The following is a 20,087-nucleotide window of genomic DNA, read 5'->3' on the forward strand; positions in this document are numbered from 1 at the left end:
TCTGGTTCATATAGTTCTCTGGTTGTCACCCAACACTAAGCCACATTAGGACACCCTTGCCTCCCTTTGTTGAAAACTAGGTTACAGCTCTGTCACTAAAGAGTAAAGAGTAAGTACTTACACAGCCCTTTCTGATATTCTGCATTTGTCTCTTATTTTATGTCCAGATGCTTATGTCAGTCATGTTATCTGTCCACTTCAGCATATGTGCTACTTACCTTGAGCCTAGGGTTATCCAACAATCCAAGAAAATTGAATGAGGCAAAGTTTATGCATTCTTTTCCATTCACCACAATGTTATGGCTTGGAGGGCTGGGGAAAGAGACAAGAGTGGTATACTTCAGCAGTCATTCTTGTTACAGGACACACATTATCAGCTGTCCAGAAGAGGGAAGGCGACAGGACACACAAGTGTTGCCATTCTACTCTGTTTGCATTCTAGCCTCCTATCTCTCTTTTTATTCTTAAAAAGTAAAATTAGACAATAGTATATTAAAAATCAGATACTCGGTCATTAATTCTACTCTTAATAGGTCACCCTGTACTACTTAAATAAAAAAAAGTGAGCTAGAATTCCAAGATGAATAGATTAATGGCACACCGTTGCTTTAGTTTTAAAACTCACTTAAGAAAGAAGTTGCTAAATAAAGTACCTGGAATGAGACAAACAGGGAGGAAACATAAAAAGATCAAGATCAAAGGTATGAAGAGGCAGAGCAAGCAACAATCTTACAGTTAAGTGGTTTAAATATACATGTTACTAGGACTTCCCCGGTGGTCCAGTGGGTAAGACTCTGCGTTCGCAATGCAGGGGGCCTGGGTTTGATCCCTGGTGGGGAACTAGATCACGCATGCACGCTGCAACTAAGAAGTCTGCATGCAGCAACTAAGAAGTCCGCATGCAGCAACTAAGACCCGGCGTAGCCAAAATAAATAAATAAAAATAAATAAATATTAAAAAAAAAATTACATGTTACCTACAGGAAGCCACCAAAAGAATAAGTAAGCGCTGTTCCCAATTTCTAAAGTTAATGCTGGAATACCATTTAAAAGGAATCCCCCTCATCCAAAAAGGGGGGAAAATAGAGTGGCCAGTTGCATAGGAGAAGCATGGATTGAGTTCAGCTGAGACAAGAGATGGGCTCTTGAGGAGACAACCTATTATGTCCTCTGCTGACAAATACTCTAGCTTTAAGTCATGCTTCAAAAACACTGGCCAAACTATGGGACGTGAGCTATTAAAGGGTTGTGAGATCAATTTACTTAGTCACAGCCAGCCTATTTCACCTAAACTAAGCCATAAGAATAGAACGGAATGGAAATGCACCAACAGGGCCAGGGAAAGGACGGTGGCACGGAACTGTTCTACACATGCATTGCTCTGTGCACTGGGCTGCTCTGTAAAATGCACTGTGGTCAGAAAAGACGGGGAAACACCACTCTCACTGGTATGTTTTAACAGAACTGGTTTTCTATGAGAAAAATAGCGAAAGATGCTGGGAAACCAGGGAAGGAAAAGAATGACTACTTGAAGTAAATTCACAAAAGCAGATGAACTCATACAAGACTCGGTGAAAAGAACATGGTTGTGGAGTCAGGCAGATCCCGTCAGTATTATGGCTACTGACCACTTCAGAAACTCAGGGATGTTACCTGGCCTGCATAAGCCTCAATTTCTTCATCTCTCAACTTGTCATTATAAGAGGTGTTCATTACATATTTTCTTCTTTTTTCCTATTGCTTCAAGAGCTTCTTCTCTTTCAAATAATCCACTGTTATTTAGTTTCCCACTTCCCAGGACTTCTTTAGTTTCATAAGTCCTGCCTGATGTGGAGGTGTTGGCACCCACAAAAAGATGAAAAAACAAAATATCCACGTAGACAAGTCTGTACTAACGGTTGCTGCTGTGAAAGTTGAGGCCATTCTACAAAAACTGTGACACACAGAGAAATCAAACTATCAGGAATAAGTACACCCAAAGCCCCTGACCAGAGTCGATAAGCTGCCAGCATGACGTAGGGATGCAGACATCTTGTTTCTGCCTAGCACATGGGGCAGGAAAGGAAAACAGTTTCCATGAGAAGTGGAAGGCTAACACCTGTGCCCCATGCAGGCTTGCAGCAGTAAGCCAGACAGGGCACTTAACACAGGAATACTGGAGCTGAAGACACTTCAAAGTTCCTCACAGAAGCAAATAAAACCGATACAGAAAGACATCTCCACAACAAGGCTTCAGAAGAGTCAAAGGAGGGAAAATAAAACCCTTCCCAGCCAAAACCCACAACCACACTATTAGTGAGAGTCAGTAATTACATAAGTGAACTTAGAAATAGGACAATGGTGCTTTACCAGAAAGAAACAAATACTACAGACCCCCATTAACAACAGGTTTGGCACTTGAGGGAGAACAGACAACTGGACGAATGAAAGAATCCAGAACTCAAGAAAACTGTGTATACAGGAACACCTCAGAGATACTGCGGGGTCGGTTCCAGACCACTGCGATGAAGCAAGTATAGCAATCAAGAGAACCACATGAATTTTTTGGTTTCCCAGTGCATGTAAAAGTTATGTTTACTCCACACTGTAGTCTATTAAGTGTACAGCAGCATTATGTCTAAAAAACAATGTACACACCTTAATTAAAAAATAATTTATTGGGACTTCCCTGGTGGTGTAGTGGTTAAGAATGCACCTGACAATGCAGAGGACACAGGTTTGATCCCTGGTCGGGGAAGATCCCACATGCCACAGAACAACTAAGCCCGTGCTCCACAACTACTGAGCCTGCGCTCTAGAGCCTTCGAGCCACAACTACTGAGCCCACGCACCGCAACTACTGAAGCTGCACGCTCTAGGGCCCGTGTGCTGCAACTACTGAGCCCACATGCTGCAACTACTGAAGCCTGTGCACCTAGAGCCCTCAACAAGAGAAGCCACCACAGCAAGAAGCTTGTGGACCACAACAAAGAGTAGTCCCTGCTTGCCACAACTAGAGAAAGCCCGCGTGCACCAACGAAGGCCCAACGCAGCCAAAAATAAATAAATAAATAATAATTTATTGCATTGGGAGTGGCCAAGATGGCAGACTAGGAAGACCCTGAGCTCACCTCCTCCCATGGGCACACCAAAATTACAACTATTTACAGAGCAGCTATCAATGAGAATGACCTGAAGACTAGCAGACAAGATCTTCCACAACTAAAGATATAAAGAAGGAATCACAATGAGATGGGTAGGCGAGGTGCAGACATGGTATAGTCAAGACCGATAACTGCAGGTAGGTGATCCACAAATGGGAGAATAATTACAATTGCAGAAGCCCTTCCCAAGGAGTGAGGGGTCTGAGCCCGACAAGAGGTTCCCCAGCCTGGATGTCCTGCACCAGGAAGATGAACCCCCACAACATTTGCGTTTTTTTAAAAAATTTATTATTTATTTACTTATTTTATTTATTTTTGGCTGCACCGGGTCTTAGTTGAGGCATGCGGGATCTTCATTGAGGCATGCGGGATTTTTCGTTGTGGCACGTGGGCTTCTCTCTAGTTGTGGTGTGCAGGTTTTCGCTTCTCTAGTTGTGGCGCGCAGGCTCTGGGGTGTGTGGGCTCTGTAGTTGTGGCGCAGGGGTTCCAGAGTGCATGGGCTCTGTAGTTGGCAGCACGTGGGCTCTCTAGTTGAGGCGCGAGGGCTCGGTGTAGTTGTGGTGCATGGGCTTAGTTGCAACACTGCATGTGGGATCTTAGTTCCCTGACCAGAGATTGAACCCGGGTCCCCTGCACTGTAAGGTGGATTCGTACTAGACCACCAGGGAAGTCCCAAACATTTGGTTTTGAAGGTCAGTGGAGCTTCCTCTAGGGAGAGCCATAGTGCTGTGGGAAACAGAGACTGCACACAAAATCTCAAACACTCCAGGACCCAGGGCAGAAGAAGTAATATGAAAGGAGCTACTATGAACTACTTCATGAACTACTTCTATGAACTACTTCATGCCAATGCATTTGAAAACAAAAGAAGAAATGAACAATTACTAAATGGCAGTAACAAAAACTTACTCAAAAAGGAAATATGAACAGCTTTAAAAACTCACTGAAGACATTAAATTCATGATTAAAAATCTATGCTCAACAGAACAAACACAAATAGTGTTGCCAGGAAAACTATAAGACTAATATACCTCTGATACCAAAGCTGGGCCAGCACAGTAAGGGAAAAGAAAAAGACTAAACTCATTTTTCAATACTGATGCTAAAAATACCAAATATTAGCAAAAAAAAAAAAAAAATCCAACAATTAATAAAAATTAACCAAATAGTCATGCTTAAATAGGGTTTATCACTGAGTTGTAAGAGTTCTTTTTATATATTTAATATTTTGGATACTAGCCCCTTAACAAATATATGACTTGAAAATATTTTCTTCCATTTTGTGGGGTTTTGTATCATTTCTCTAGTAGTGGACTTTGAAGCACAAATGTTTTTAATTTTAATGAAGTCCAGTTTGTCTATTTTTTCTTTTGCTGCTTGTGCTTTTGTGTCATATCTAAAAATCTCTGGCCAATCCAAGATTATGAAGATTTACTCTTTTGTTTTCTTTCTTCTAAACTAAGAACTTATAGTTTTTGCTCTTAAATTTAAGCCCATGATTAATTTGAGCTAATTTTTACACATGGTGTGAGGTCAGGGTCCATCATCATTCTTTTACATGTGTATATCCCCTTGTCCCATCACAATCTGTTAAAAAGAGTATTCTTTCCCTACTGGATTGTCTCAGCATTCTGTTGAGAATCAATGGACCATAATTTAAGGTTGTCCACACATTTTTAAGAGTAAGACACTGAAATGCTAATTGCAAGCACTGTGTAAATGGGCTTGGCTTCTTTGTAAATGGTGGGCTTCACTCTATGATAATGAGACACAGACTTGTTTATTCATCTGTGGAGACCCCAAACTCAAAATTTTCTGTTTTTATTCTCTTGACTTTGAGTTTCACCAGAGAGGAATCCTCCAGTGAGGTGTACATGAGGATATAAATCTGGTTTCCAACTTTCTGAAAGCTGCGTTGGAGGAAACGGGATTAGCATCCCATTATTCATTATATACTTGCTTTGTTTTTAGAATGGCACCCGCCTCCTCACACATTCTTAGGACTTCCAATTTATATTTAGCCTTTCCGGAGAGTAAATCTCCCATCTTTCTGCAAGTCTACAGAGCTGAAATCTGGGGTGAGGATGAGTGGCATGGTTGCTTGCAATTTTTCTCGTAAAAATTTATGTATATGCTTAATTAATGTAAAAAAAATCGATCAGTACAATTTAATATAGCAATGAATTAGAGGAGAAAACTCACAACCATCTCAATAGATAAAAAAAAATTTAATAAAATTTAACACTGACTTTAAAACTAACAAAAAGTTCCCTTAGCAAACTAGGAAGAGAAAGGAAGGCCTATAACACCATACAGGTTATCCCTTAACAGCCATCCGGAACAGGATACAGAGGCCCTTGTTACCACTCCTATTCAACACTGCATGCTAGGTATCCTAGCAAATGCAATAACACAGAAACAAGAAGAAAATGATGCCTCATGACAGAAGTGAAAACTCTCTGGAACCCAGAGACGAAGCTATTAAAAGATATGCAATGTTAATTTCCTGGTTGTGATACTGTACTATAGTTAAGCAAGATGTTACCACTGGGGGAAACTGATGAAGGGTATATGAAATCTCTCTGTATTATTTCTTACAACTGCATGTGAATCTACTATTATTTCCAAATAAAAAGTAGGGAAAAAAAAGTTAAGCAAAATCTTTATGAAGAATGTTATGTAACTTCTCTCAGAGACATAAAAGACCTAAGTATACAAGTGACACACAAGGTACGTGGTGAAGAGATTCAGTATTAGCAATATACCAATTCTCTCCAAATTAATCCATAAATTCAATGCATTACTAGTCACAAACCCAAACCCATTTTCTGGTCAAATCTGAGCAGCTAAACCTAAACTCATAGTGAAGAGTCAAGGATAGCCTAGACAATTGTGAAGAACAAGGAGGTGAAGGACTCACTCTAGTCAAGGCCTATTATTAAGCTGTGGTATAAGCGAGGTTCTGGCACAGGGAGAGATAAATATACCAAAAGAATAGAAATAAAGCCAGAAACAGATCCTTTATAAGGGAACTTGACATATGAAAGAAGGGAAATTTCCAATCAGTAGGTAAAAAATGGACTATTCAACTAATAATGTTGGGACAACTAACTGTCATACGGAAAACAGGCAAATTAGACCTTTGTGGTAGGAAGGATTTTATAACCATAACATTAATGATTGGTAAGTCTGATTTCAGGACAAGTAAAACTTTCATGAGACCAAAGAAATTCACGAAAGTGAAGAATACAAGCCTCTCTCAGATCAGACCAGAAGTAGAAGGACATACTCAGGAAAATATCCTACAACATATTTTTAAATAGAATACTAAACACTTTCATGGCAACAGGCATGCTGTGGCAAAAGTATAAATATAAGCAAAGGAAAAACATCTACCAACTTCAAGATGGTGGTTATCTTGCCTGGGAGGCAAGAGTAAGTGATAGATGGGAAGGGATTTCTTTAGTGATACACTTGACCCCTGAACAACATGGGTTTGAACTGTGCAGGTCCACTTATACACAGATTTTTTTCAACAGTAGATACTACTGTACTACATGATCCACAGTTGGTTGAATCCATGGATGTAGAACCACATATCTGGAGGAACTGGGTATCTGGAGGGCTGACTCTAATTTATATGCAGGTTTTTGACTGCCCAGAGGGTCAGGGCCCCTAACCCCCATACTGTTCAAGGGTCAACTGCATTTCTAATGTTTTATTTCTTTTAAAAAATAGATTTAAAGTAAAGAGAGCAAAATGTTAATACCTATTACTTCTGGGTGGTAGATACATATGTGCCTGATATTTTCTGTATACTTCAATTTAAGAAATAAAAATAAAAATAAATAAAACACTGGAAGCCAGGAGGTAGGTAGCATAAGTGAGCTGAAGTTTCATAATTCATATTGTGAAAGTCAACAGGCACTGCCTATCATTAATCAATCAAGAAACAGTAGTGTAAGCATACTGCTAATATCTAGTTATGAAGGTAACCTCCAACAGATCTAAAATCAGAAACAATCCAGGTGGGAAAAAGTAGGAATGCTGTTTTTCATTTTAACTGTCTTCCCATTTGAAATATTACATGTGTGTATTACTTTAAAAAATATATATATATATTTTTAAAAAGGGACAAACTCAGAAACCCAAATTGGAGACTATTAAAAAGCAGTTTCTGATCTCCAGAAATTTCTAAAAATCTTATTTCAGTTAAAAAAGGAATACTATATAAACCACTGTATACTTTGTTGAGTTTACCTACAGGAAACCAAATATAAGCCCTTGACTAGCAAAAACAATTTACCCTGAAACGATGTTGTAGTTGAGAGCAGGATGGTCTTTTGAGACAGGAGGAACAAGAGGTTCTGGTTGCCACTCTTCAATCAATTCTTCCTTTTCCTACAGGAGAAAAGCAGTTAAAATACAGTGCAGTGCTAATTACTGGACAGCAACTCTAGCGGTATCTAAGCTGTTCGTTGTAATGGAACCATCATAATGAACACACTGCTAGACACAGACGTCCAGCTGCTGTGCCTGGAAATGACACAGAGTCACTATTGAGTTTTGTGCACTTAACCCCTCACCTCTTTCCTTATCTCAGGCTAAAGGCTCTTTTTCCATGAAGCTTTGTGGCTGACTGGAAATTTCTTAAAAACTGTATTTCTATGTTCAGGATTTTTCACTGTGGGAAGTAGGAAGTATAACTGCTACTGATGATAAAACAAAAAGTCTATAACACAAAGGTGAGAGGCATGACTGCAGGTAAGGGAGCTCAGCCTCTACTGCAAGATATGACAGACAGCCATGCCTTAAGTTCTTACAGGCATGACTGTCACAGGAAGGGATCAACTAGACTACAAAGCACTGTTTCTACAAGCCATTGGCAAGGATTCAGAAGTAACTGAAATATACCAAAAGACTCTCTTATAATAATTATCGTAGTAGGATTTAGTTGTTTGGAAATTTCTCATAAAAAAACCACTTTATTCTTTTTACCTGTTATTTCATGCATTCCAAGTATTTTGACTATTTTGAGTTTCTTATCCTTTCTTGAACTAGAAAACAATGTAATTTTGAAAATGTAGTCTGGATGTACAGGATGAGATGAGGCACCTGATGAACATGACAGCCACAGCAATTCTTGCCTTACATAGGCCCACTCTCAATACTTCTGTTTTCACACTCCTGTTAAATGCTTCCGTGCACTTTTCTCCTAATAGGCAATTCTAGGGCATGGCTAGGAGCATATTCACCTGATGCTCAGGCACTCAAAAATGCTGGCTGAGTAAATCAGCCAGTAAATTCCTCATCTCTTTCTGCCAATGACTGCACAGAACAGCAGCCTGAACAAGCCTGACGTATGTATCATGCATACTGTCCACTTGCTACCACAGAGACAGATCTGAGAATCAACTCAAGACTGCCTGGTATTCAAGAGTCTCTGCAGGGGACTTCCTTGGTGGTGCCGTGGTTAAGAATCCGCTTGCCAATGCAGGGGCTATGGGTTCAAGCCCTGGTCCGGGAAGATTCCACATGCTGCAGAGCAACTAAGCCCGTGCACCACAACTACTGAGGCTGTACCCTATAGCGCGTGAGCCACAGCTACTGAGCCTGCCTGCCACAACTACTGAAGCCCGCACACCTACAGCCCGTGCTCCGCAACAACGGAAGCCACCATAATGAGAAGCCTGCGCACCTCAACGAAGAGTAGCCCCGCTCGCTGCAACTAGAGCAAGCCCACGCGCAGCAACAAAGACCCAACACAGCCAAAAATAAAATTAATTAATTAATTAATCATAAAAAAAGAGACTCTGCAGACCTATAAAACTGAGAAGGGCATTTCTTCTTTGTTGCCATAAGTTAAGCTTTAGAAACACTCATGTAGTTTTTTTTTCTTCCACAGCTTTTAGGGTAAGATGTCAGTGATTACTGAATCTTGCTCTAGGTAAATTCTGCTTTTAGAGGGTTATCCTAAAATTATGTTTCAGTATCCTTCTTTTAAAATGCATATTTGTGTGGATTGACTTGTTTAAACTTAAACTAAGAATATTAGGAATGATCAACCCCTTAAAAAGTTGGGCTAGAAATCTATTCCATGGCCTCATAATCATTCACATGGAGTTCCTAAATACTAAGGGAAAAAAGTAGAGACAGGATTTCTGGCCCAGATAGCCCAATCTTACTGCAATACTATCAAAAGTGTGTTCTATGGCACACTAATCTCACAAGGTATTCATAAAAAAAAGGCAGGGGTGGGGATCTATGGTCAAGTTTAGGGCAGTTCTCCAAACAGCAGTTCAAATATCCACTGTCATATTAAAGGTTACAAGAAATCATGCAATGAGACACCTCTTTAGTCTCTTTACCCAGGTTTCCAAAACTTATTTGCCCTAAGAACCATTTGCTGCATATCCCATATCCCCTAGGGGGGATACTGCCTGACCATCTCATGACAAATATTAATGATCAGGACAGCAGGGGCAGCCAGTGAAACCAGGGAAACAATCGCCACATTGCTGTAATTCCATTCCACTTGCACTTCCTTCTGTGAATGCTCCAGAAGAGAGCAGTGCTCCATCATTGTGCCGCACTCAATGCTGCCTTGTGAACCAAAGTTTCAGGCATTTTTGTGGGAAAACATCTCTCACCGTCTCTGTATCCCTAAGTAGTATTCTGGCACACTGCTACAGAGGCTGGATAAGGAAACAATCCAAGCTACAGAAACCACACTGCAGTCAAAACTGCTCTTCCTCTCACACCTGGGGCACAGTTATTAAGTGTTTCTACGTGCGTGAGAAGGTAGGGGATTCCACAAACCCCTTGGTCCCTCATACTAACAGACTCGAAGTGGGCAGGACTGCAAGTCCTCTCGACACTTCTGCTTCCTAAGGTTTGCCTAGCTTGGGCTGGAGCTGGGTCCCTTACCATACAGAACACATCAAAATTTGATTTGGGGTGGGAAGGTGGAGAGCAGTGGGATGGGGAGGATTCTTTCTAACTCTGAATTTCCTTTATAAAGACCACAGGGAAAACTTTCATTCAGGCTTCAGGAATAGTGGTGCTTTTCCCGAGCAACTCATGTAATCTTTCTTGTATACGGACATTTGAAATGCAGCATGCATCCATGCTTCCCGTCCAGCATCTAGTACGTTCCCAGGCTGCTGTTTACTCCTAGCAAAGTATAAAGGCCTGTAACATGGTACTGCTTTGTGTATTCACTTTATCCCTGGCTTCCCCGTATTTTGCTTACCCTGATTTCCTTACATTCCAGAAAATATTTTAACATTGATAGTTGAGCCACCACAAGTCCTTTTTCGAAAGATGTAGCAACTATAATCATACACCAAATAATAAAATAGAGATTTAACTTCTTACCTTGACTGTAAGATCAGATCGTTCTTGTAACTTGTAAGTTTTAGAGAAAAGAAGTCTGATTATCCAGAGTATTAAAATTCCTTCCAAAATAAGATGATAAGCAGGAGCCTAGGAGTCAGTCAAAAACAGAAGCAAACAAGAAGTGAAATAAACATTTCCAAAACCTGCACATAAAATTTAATTCACTTGCATATACTGCTCCCATGACCTTTAACCTATTTATTACTTCTTAAAATTTACTTTCAAAGCACACTTCATTTCTACTCATTCCTTTTCCCATTTCTAACAGAAGGCAATTTCTCCTACATGAAAAATCTCTAAAACTGCAGCGTTAGGAATAAAAACATCTTTAGGAATAAAATTAATTTTTAAAATTAAATCTGACACAGAATTCCAATAGTCAAACAATATCAACTATCAGATCCTTCAGGTAATTTATATTTTTACTGGTGGGAAATGACTGTAACAAACATTTCACAGCTTCACAAGCCTTCTACAACCCCCACATACCATGGATAAATTGAGAATTATTTGGACACCAGTTTCCATAATTCTCAAAAGACTTTTGCACAACTTACTATATTTCCTGTATCCCCAATAGGCCTCTTTAAATTCTCCTTGGAACGTGGCAGAGAAAAAAAGACTTTATAAGTGCTTAAAGAAATAGCAGGTCTCTTTTCTACCACAGTTCCCCAAAAGTATGTAGTGTTTTCCGTGTCAACATCCACAAAGGTACCTTAATGAAATTATCCACATCAGGTCTTCTTTTCAACTGAACATTTCCAGGATAAAAGCCAGGCTGACTTCTATGTCTTACACAACTAGATACAGTAAGTGCATATAAAAGATTCCAGATATCAACTAAACCTCCATAAGTCAGTTATCGGGTGCTACATTCCAAGAGGTTGTCATTGAAAAGTCATTTAAAAGAGGTATTTATGCAAGAGGGAAGATATATGTACATGTACAGCTGATTCACTTTGTTATAAAGCAGAAACTAACACACCATTGTAAAGCAATTTTACTCCAATAAAGATGTTAAAAAAAAAAGAGGTATTTAGAAACGTAAATACAAATTATTTTCAAACATTAGACAAAAAAAAAAGCAATGATGATTCACAATAGTTAAAAAAGTTCAGAAGGGGGGACCAGGGAAACTGCTGACTATTTCATAAATAAACTTTCAGGTCATTGGACAAATAACTTTAAAACTCCATACATGTTACATATGTATGGGTACACAGCAAGACTCCTCAAATTCTGCATACACCGTGCACAGAAATTAGAAGCAAAACCAGAAATCTAAGACTATTTTTAAAATTTGCTGATCCCTCCTGACTATAATTCATTTAAGAATGAGGACTCGACTAAAAAAATCCTTTTGGTTTTATCAGTAATTGGATTATAGTTGACAAACATAAGTCCAAGTCACTAAACATTCCACTCCACAAAGAAATCCTAAGAAAAGTTGAAATGTCTACTGAATTAATAAAAATCACAAATGTGGCTTCTTTTCTTCCCTAGGAAATGGTACATAAAGGAGACCTTCTCTCAAGTCCCACTCATGGTCAATACCAGGGTATGAGAAGTTACATAGTCAAAGGGCAGTCTTCAAAAAGGCAGCAACAACATATAGTAGAAATTATTCATTTCTAAAAAAGAAATCTTAGATTTTAGTGGTTCTTCTTAGTCACTATAATCTACCTAAGGCTGGACATCACCTAAGCTCTATTTGCTCTCTTAACTGTTTTTTTTCAAAAAGTCCTGATGGGTTTTGCAATAATACATCTTGCATCAGCACCCTTACCAGTAAACGCTATATTAAGTTTTAAGAAAATTATCAAAAGGAAACAGATTCACTTTAAGTGAATGTAAGCTCTGTAAGCACAGGGACTTCTACCTGTTCCCTCATTGCACTATTCCTAGCATCTAGATCTCTGCTGTCCAATACTGTAGTCACTAGCATCATTCAACTATTTAAATACACATCTAAATTAAATTAAATGAAAAATTCAGCCCCTCAGTTGCACTAGCCACGTTTCAAGCGCTTAACAGCCACATGTGGTTAGTGGGCTACTGTACTGAACAGCTCAGAGAACACGCAGAAAGTTCCATTGCACAGTGCATGGAAACTCACTAAATGTCAAATGAATGAACATTCTCCAAGACTGACATTTAAATTTCATATTATTTTACCTACTTGAAACAGCTGGCCTTTCAAAAAAGCTCCTAACTGGTCTTTAAATTTTTACTAAAATAATTTTATCTTTACAAGACAGAAGATGGGACGTAGGCGGGAAGAATGACAAACTATTTCACATACCTAAATCATTCGGCTTCCTTTCTAACCCCACGTCCCAACAAAAACAAAGTCCAACTTATTACAATTCTTTCCCCTATTCCCTGCTCCACAGTTCCGAGAACCTGTCTTCCCTGGGACCTCTCCAGACTGAGATTTTCCACTCTACTTTCATCACTCCGTTTTACCATCAGTCCCAACTCTTGTTTTTGACTAGCCTCTCTCCTGTATCCGGGCAGGACCTGGAGAGGGCTCCGCGCTCGCAGCAGCGCAATACGAGACCCCCGGCTCCGGCTCCCGCCCGTGCCTCCCTACATTCCGCCACTGGGAAATGTGTGCGCCTATGAGCCTTTCCAGCGAGGGACGCCGGGGGTCCGGGCGTAACCGGGCCAGGCCTGCCCAGGCCTCAGACCAAAAATCCACACAAAACGTCCCACCTCCCCAGGGCTGGGTGTGGTCGTGGACCCCTGGGGCCGCCAAGCTCACCTCGTAGAGCGCCTGTACCATCTCCACCAGCACCCACTGCTCCGCCACCGTCGCCATAGTTAGCCGCCAGGGTTTCCTTCCGGAAGGCGGGCCGCAGGCCCGTCAGATATTGCGCGGCGCGGTCCAGTGACGTCTACACGCCCGGAAGGCGGGGCTGCCGTGAGTTGGGCCCCGCCTTCTCGCGCCTGCGTACTGGGCGGCCGGTGGCTGCGCTGGCTGAGGAAGGTTTCGGGGTGGAAGGTCAACTTGAGGTCTCGCTTGGGTGAGGGGAGGGGTGGGAAGCGGCAGGCTGGTCCCCGCAACAGGTATTCACAACGTGGCCATTATGTGCCAGACCCTGTGATAGGCTCTCAGGATGGAGAGATTTTAATAAATGGCCCTCGTGCTTGTTAGGCAGTTGGGTGCAGGGAGTTATTAATGCAATCGCAAACATATTCTTTGCTTTTAAATTACATAAGTAATGCAGGAATGCATTATCGTAAAAAAAAATAGACAACTCTTATATAGCACTTACTGTGTATAAAGCCTAGTCTAAGGATTTGCAGGTATTAAGCCATATAGGAGTTTGGTGTGGAACCTTCAAGAGCCTCTGTATCCCAACGTGGTGTGCACACACACTTCGGTTGGATTTCTTAAATATAACCGGGAGCATAGGGACAATATTGTTCTACAATTGCTTTTCTTCCATTCTTTTTTTGGCTATAAATCTTGTGTTTTTAATCAACGAAGAAGCCTATTTATTGGAATAATTTGTTATGTGTATTTCTCTTTCCATTTTATTTAAACATTTTCCTATTGGTGAACACTTAGGTTTTTTCTACTTTTTCACCTATTACAAACAATGCTACAGTAAACATTGATGTGCCCTATTGTCTTTCTGTGCGTGTTGGGGTATATCTGACAAGTTTCCTCAAAGTCGAATTTTACTCAATATGCATGCTAATGTCGATAAATACTGCCATACTGCTCTCCAGAATGGCTCAACCAATTTTAAATGTTTGAAAGTGTATTCACGCTCTATCTCATGATGGATATTATCAATCTTTTAAAATTTTTGGCCAATTTAATTTAATGGAGATAAAATGTCTCCACTGAATTTTACTTTCCATGCTGCTGGTTATTCATGGTTATTCTTATATGTTTATTGGCATTTGTAGTCCGTTTGTGAATCATCAATTCATATTCTTTGCCCAGTTTTCTATTAGTTATTTTTCACTTTCTAATGGATGTATGGAAGTTCTTTATGCATTCTGAATATCTTATATTTTCCTATTTCATATGTGACAATTATTTTTGCCCAATTTCTGTCTAGTTGTTTACATTGTCTTTTGTCATACCTATATTTTAATTTTTATGTAATGTGTCAGTCTGTTCCTTTATTGCCTGTGGGTTTGTATCTTGCTTAGAAAGACCATCTTCACCACACTTAGGTTTTCCTCCCACGCTTCAGTTTGTTGTTTATAGTTAGCTCTTTAATTATTCTGGAAATGATATTTTTGTATGATGAGAGGTATGGGCCTTTATTTTTTCCTAAAGGAATAACAATTTTTCTCAGTGCCATTTATTTGAGTAATCCTGATTTTCCCAAATTCTGTGAAATGGCACCAGCACTATGCACTGCACATGAAGTTGCCACTGTGTACCCGATGGTGTTGGTGCCCTGGGATCCAGTACCATGCTTGCGCACGCTGCCTCGCCCAGGTGCATTCACTCCCAACAGCCAGCTCCTGCAGTTTTCAGAGGCCTACCTTCAGGCTGCCAGAACCCATGTTTCCTACTCTCATGGAGAACTGGAAGGATCTGAGAACATGTTTTCTCAGGCAGCCCTTTACTGGGTGGGTGACTGATGGTTGCTGGGGTGTAAAATATTGGAGCTTCCTGGCGGCACAGAGCAAGACGATTCGAAGGGGTGAACCTCACCATCTCCTCTAGATTGAGTCAAGGGTACTGTGTGCAAATTCTTTGACACACCCATCAAGAGGTAGAGTCTATGTTCTCTTTGCTTGAATCTGGGTGTACCTTGTGACAACTTCTACAGTAGATTGCTGCTGCCATGTGGAGAGATCATGTGGGTACCTCATACACAGGAAAAGAGATGGCGAAGTGACCCCACCTGCTCCAGCCCCCTGCTGTTTGAGTCTTACCAGTCCAGGTGCCAGACATGTAAGGGAAGTTGCCTTCAAGATGACCCTGGCTCTAATCACCCTCTGGTTCAACCACCTGAGAGACTTTGAGTGAAAAATGTCTAGCTAAGCTCAGACAACCCCAAAATTTGTGAGCAAAACAAATGATTGTTATTGTCCTAAGCCACTGCTTTGGGATTGGTTGCTATGTAGAAGTTATCTGCTACAATAGATCACTGGAATGTGTACCCTGTGGAACCTTTCAGGCTTTTGCACTCTTGCATGGTCCCTGTATTATTTTCCTAAGGTTGCCATAACAAATTATCAGAAACTGGGTGGCTTGAAACGACAAAAATTTATTCTCTCACAGTTCTGGAGGCCAGAAGTCCAAAATCAAGCTGTCCACAGGGCTGCACTCCCTCCAAAGACTCTGGGGAATAATCCTTCCTTGTCTCTTCCAGCTTCTGGTGGCTCCTGGCATTCTTTAGCTTGTGACTGCACAACTACAATCTCTGCCTCTGTATTCACATGATCTTCTCTGTCCTATATGTGTCTCTTTACACACACTTGTCATTGGATTTAGGACCCATCCTGATAATCCAGGCTGATGTCATCTCAAGAGCCTTAATTTAATTACATCTGCAAAGAAACTTTTTCCAAATAAGACCATATTCACAGGTTCCAGAGATTATGACATGGACATGTACTTTGGGGGCCCACAATTCAACTCAGCTACAGTCCAATCTCTGGCCCACAATTCACATCTGTCCCACATGCAAAATACATTTGCTCCGTTCCAACATTTCCAAAAGTTTCAACCCTCATCTAAATCAGTTCAAAAAGTCCAAAATCTCATCATCTAAGTCATCTAAATCAGATATGAATGAATCTCTAGGTATAACCCATCCAATGGCAAAATTCTCCATCTATTGACCTGTAAAGCCAGAAGATCACATACAAAATACAAGGGTGGGACAGGAATAGGATAGACATTTCCATTCCAAAAGGGAGAAAATGCAAGGAATAAAGGAGTCATCAGTCCCAAGAAAGTTAGCAATCCAGCAGGGCCAGTTTCATTTTGTTTCAAGACCTGAGAATAATTCTCTGTGTTATGAAGCTACATCATCTGGGCACACAGCTCCATAGGCCTCTGCACCTATGGTAGATTGGTAGGTCTCTGCTGCTACACCTCCAGCTTCTACCTCTTGAGTCCATGGCTCTGCCCTTATAGTCATTCTTCATTTTTCTTGAAGGGGAGCATATGCTTATAGCTAAGAAGCTTTAACAGCCCTGTAGAATTCTGGAAATTCAACAGAATTCTGGAAATTCAACAGCACTCTTTCACTTTGTCCTGTCTCTGTCCCTTCAGGCCAAGCTGACCGTGTTTCTGCTGATACAACATTCTCAGAAACCTTGTGGGTCTCCCATGTATGTCATGAGACTGTGCCATAAACAGAGAGTCCTCCAGAGATCTTTTCTGAATAACCCCATCTCTACTTCTGGCTCTGCTGAGATGATTGAGTGGATCCATGAGTCACATATTTAATCTCTTTACAAAAAGTTTGTCCAGCTGCATCCTTGGCCCTCTCTCCAGAGCATACTTTCCCAACAGTGACTCTACTAATTTTTTCATCCTTTGCAATATGGATAACCCAAGAACCTCCCAAGTCATCAAGTGCTGTGTTCTTTTTTGCCTGACAGTTCCTTCCTCAATTTACCTCTTTCCTCTCATATTTTTGAAGAAACAGCATGAAGGAACCAGACCACACTTTCAACACTTTGCTTAGAAATTTCCTCAGCTAATTATCCAAGTTCATTACTTAAAAGTTCTGCTTTCCACCGTAGCTACAGGATACAATTCAGTTAGGTTCTTTGCCACTGTATCACCACGATTGCCTTTCCTCTAGTTTCTAATAACATGTTCCACATTTCCTTCTGAGCCCTCAACAGAAAGGACTTTAACATCCATATTTACTAACATTCTGGTCATGATGGGATCCCCATTCTCTAAGATGACAGACATTTTCTCTACCATGCTCTTCACTTTCTTCTGAGATCTCACCAGGATTATCCTTAAAGCCCATATTTCTACTTGCAGACTCTTCAAATCTTTTTCTCTCATGCACCTCAAAATTCTTCCAACCTCTATCCATTACCTAATTCCAAAGCCACTTCCATAGTTTTAGGTATTTGTTACAGCAGCACTTCACTTCCTAGTACCAAAATCTGTATTAGTTTCCTAGGGCTGTCATAACAAATTATCACGAATGGGGTGGGAGAAAAAAAAAGAGAAATTTATTTTCTTATATTCTGAGAGGTCAAAAATCCAAAATCAAGCATTTGCAGGGCTGTACTCACTTTGAAGGCTTTAGGGGAGAATGTGTCCTTTCTTCTTCCAGGTTCTGGTGGCTCCATTCATTCCCTGGCTTGTGGCTGCATCATTCTAATTTCTATCTCCATCTTCACATGGTCTTCTCCTCTTTCTCTGTGTATGTCTCCTCTGTGTTTCTTATAAAGATACTGTCACTGGATTTAGGACCCATCTGGATAATCTAGGATGATCTCATCTTAGAATCCTTAATTACAACTGTTACAGCCCTTTTTCCAAATAAGGTGACATTTACAATGTAGGATTAGGATTGGGATAAGACCATGTCTTTGGGGGCCACTATTCAACTTACTACGGCCTCCTTTCTTTTCTGATTCTACCACCAATCTCTCCCACCAGTTTTTCCCGAGAATGCTTCTTAACAAATCATTTTCACACATATCCTTGCCTCGTAGTCTGCTTCTGGAAAACCATACTTGATAGAGTTTGTATCTGGAGCATCTATTTGATTCCATTAATCTATTTTATTTGTGCCCATTCTGATACAATATTACTTAAAAAAAATAAATTACTTATTTTGAAATATTTTCAGGTCCATATGGCATTGTAAGAAATAAATCAGAGAGATCTCATGTCCCCTTTACCCAGTTTTCTTCAATCAAAACATCTTGCAAAACTATGGTACAATATTAAAACCAGAATACTGACATTGATACAGTCAGGATACAGAAGCATTCCCTTGCCACAAGGATCCCTCATTTTGCCTTTTTATGGCTACACCCACTTCCCCTTCTCCCTCCTCAGTCTCTGTCCCCTGACACCCCCTAATCTGTTCTCCATTTCTATAATTTTGCATTTTTAGAATTTTATATAAATGGAATCATACCATAGGGGAAATTTTAAGATTGGCATTTAAATTTCAGCGTAATTCCCTAAGATTCATCCAGGAAGTTGCATGTATTAATAGTGTTTCCCTTTTCATTACTGAGTGGTATTCTGTGATATGGATGTTACGTCATTGTTAGGCCATTGTTAGCTCTGCTCATTGTTAGGCCATTCACATGTTGAAGGACACTTGAGTCGTTTCCAGTTTTAGAGCTCCTATTAAGATTTGTGTACAGATTTTTGTGTGAACATCAACTTTCATTTCTCTGGGATTCATACCCAGGAGTGAAATTGGTGGGTCATATGGTAATTTTATGTTTAGTTTTACAAAACCTGCCAAACTATTTTGCAGAGTGCCTGTACCATTTTGCTTTCCCATCAGCAACATATCAGTGATCTAGTTTCTCTACATCCTCACCAGGTGTTGTCACAATTTTTTACTTTGGCCTTTCTGATAGGTATGTAATTATATCTCACTGTAGTTTTAATTTGCATTTTCCAATTTTCATATGTTTATTTGTTATTAAATAAGGATGAGAGAGGTCTGTATATCAACCTTGGTAAAATGTCTATTTATGTCTTTTGCCCCTTTTCCAACTGGATTTTATGTTAACTGTTCAGTTTTAAGAGTTCTTTGTGTAATCTAGATACTATTCCTTTGCCATTAAGTGGTTTGCACCATGTTTTTTTTAATTCACTGTAGTTTTGTGGTATTTTGTTCTGGTGAATGTAGCAATTCAGTTGGCTCATTATTTCTTATTCATAACAGTCAGTTCTTCTTTCATGAGGTTACATTTTCTTTTCATTTACTCTTTCAACTGATATTTAACCAGTACCCACTATAAGCCTAAGGAGATAGGGACAAAGAAGTGAACAAAATCTTCAAAGATCTTTTTCTTCCTGGAGCTTATATCCTACTAAGGAAACCAGAAAGAAACAAGACAGACAAGGAAAATATATAGTGTCTTAGATAGTGATAAATGCTAGAGAGAAAGTAATAAAGCAGGGAAGGGGGTTATAAATTGTTTGCGAGGTTGATATTTTAGATCGGATGACCAGGGAAGGCTTACTGAGAAGTTAACTTTTGACTTAAATACTAGTTGCAAATGAAAGAGCTAGCCATGCAGATACCTAGTCAATACTATTGTCTTTTGTGCACACTACAAAAATTTCTCAGCTCCTATGAACTTTGCAGGTAGAGAGACTAACAGGTGCAAGGCCCTAAGGTTGGAGCATTCTCAGAATGCTCAAGGCAGAATGAGGGGCCAATCTGGCTGGATTGGATTGAGCCAGAGGACAGAAGAGTAGGAGGTGAGGTTAGGAGTGAGGAAGAAGCCTGGTCTTATGGGGATTGTAGGTCGCTCTCAGGACTCTGCCATTTCCCAGATGACATGGGGGCTGTTGGAGGGTTCTGAACAGAAGAGAGACACGCTCTGGCTTGCATT

The 20,087-nt window shown here is 40.2% G+C and overlaps 1 protein-coding gene across 2 annotated transcripts; it reads right to left on the reverse strand.

Moving 5' to 3' along the window:
- Positions 1-6: 6 nt before the first annotated feature.
- Positions 7-13,500, reverse strand: LOC309665288 (serine palmitoyltransferase 1-like). 2 transcript variants are annotated; one of them, XM_082478922.1, is made up of 4 exons: positions 13,306-13,500; positions 10,521-10,628; positions 7,450-7,544; positions 7-312 (listed from the first exon to the last, which is right to left on the reverse strand). In XM_082478922.1, the coding sequence occupies exons 1-4, from the start codon at positions 13,360-13,362 to the stop codon at positions 186-188; spliced, it is 387 nt and encodes a 128-aa protein (XP_082335048.1). In that variant the 5' UTR covers positions 13,363-13,500; the 3' UTR covers positions 7-185. The 2 variants fall into 2 exon arrangements, with proteins under 2 accessions (XP_082335048.1, XP_082335049.1); XM_082478923.1 differs by lacking the exon at positions 7-312 and adding an exon at positions 1,282-3,869 and having other exon boundaries at positions 13,306-13,497.
- Between the last annotated feature and the right edge of the window lie 6,587 nt (positions 13,501-20,087).

The sequence above is a fragment of the Balaenoptera physalus genome (genome assembly GCF_965194825.1).
Source record: "Balaenoptera physalus genome assembly, contig: SUPER_7_unloc_3, whole genome shotgun sequence".
NCBI lineage: Eukaryota > Metazoa > Chordata > Mammalia > Artiodactyla > Balaenopteridae > Balaenoptera > Balaenoptera physalus.

Coding starts and splice junctions, on each gene's coding strand:
- LOC309665288 (XM_082478922.1), bottom strand. CDS start 13,362: ATGGCGACGGTGGCGGAGCAGTGGGTGCTGGTGGAGATGGTACAGGCG. Junction 10,629..13,305: donor TGGTACAGGCGCTCTACGAG/GTGAGCTTGGCG, acceptor ACTGACTCCTAG/GCTCCTGCTTATCATCTTAT. Junction 7,545..10,520: donor GATCTGATCTTACAGTCAAG/GTAAGAAGTTAA, acceptor TTTCTCCTGTAG/GAAAAGGAAGAATTGATTGA.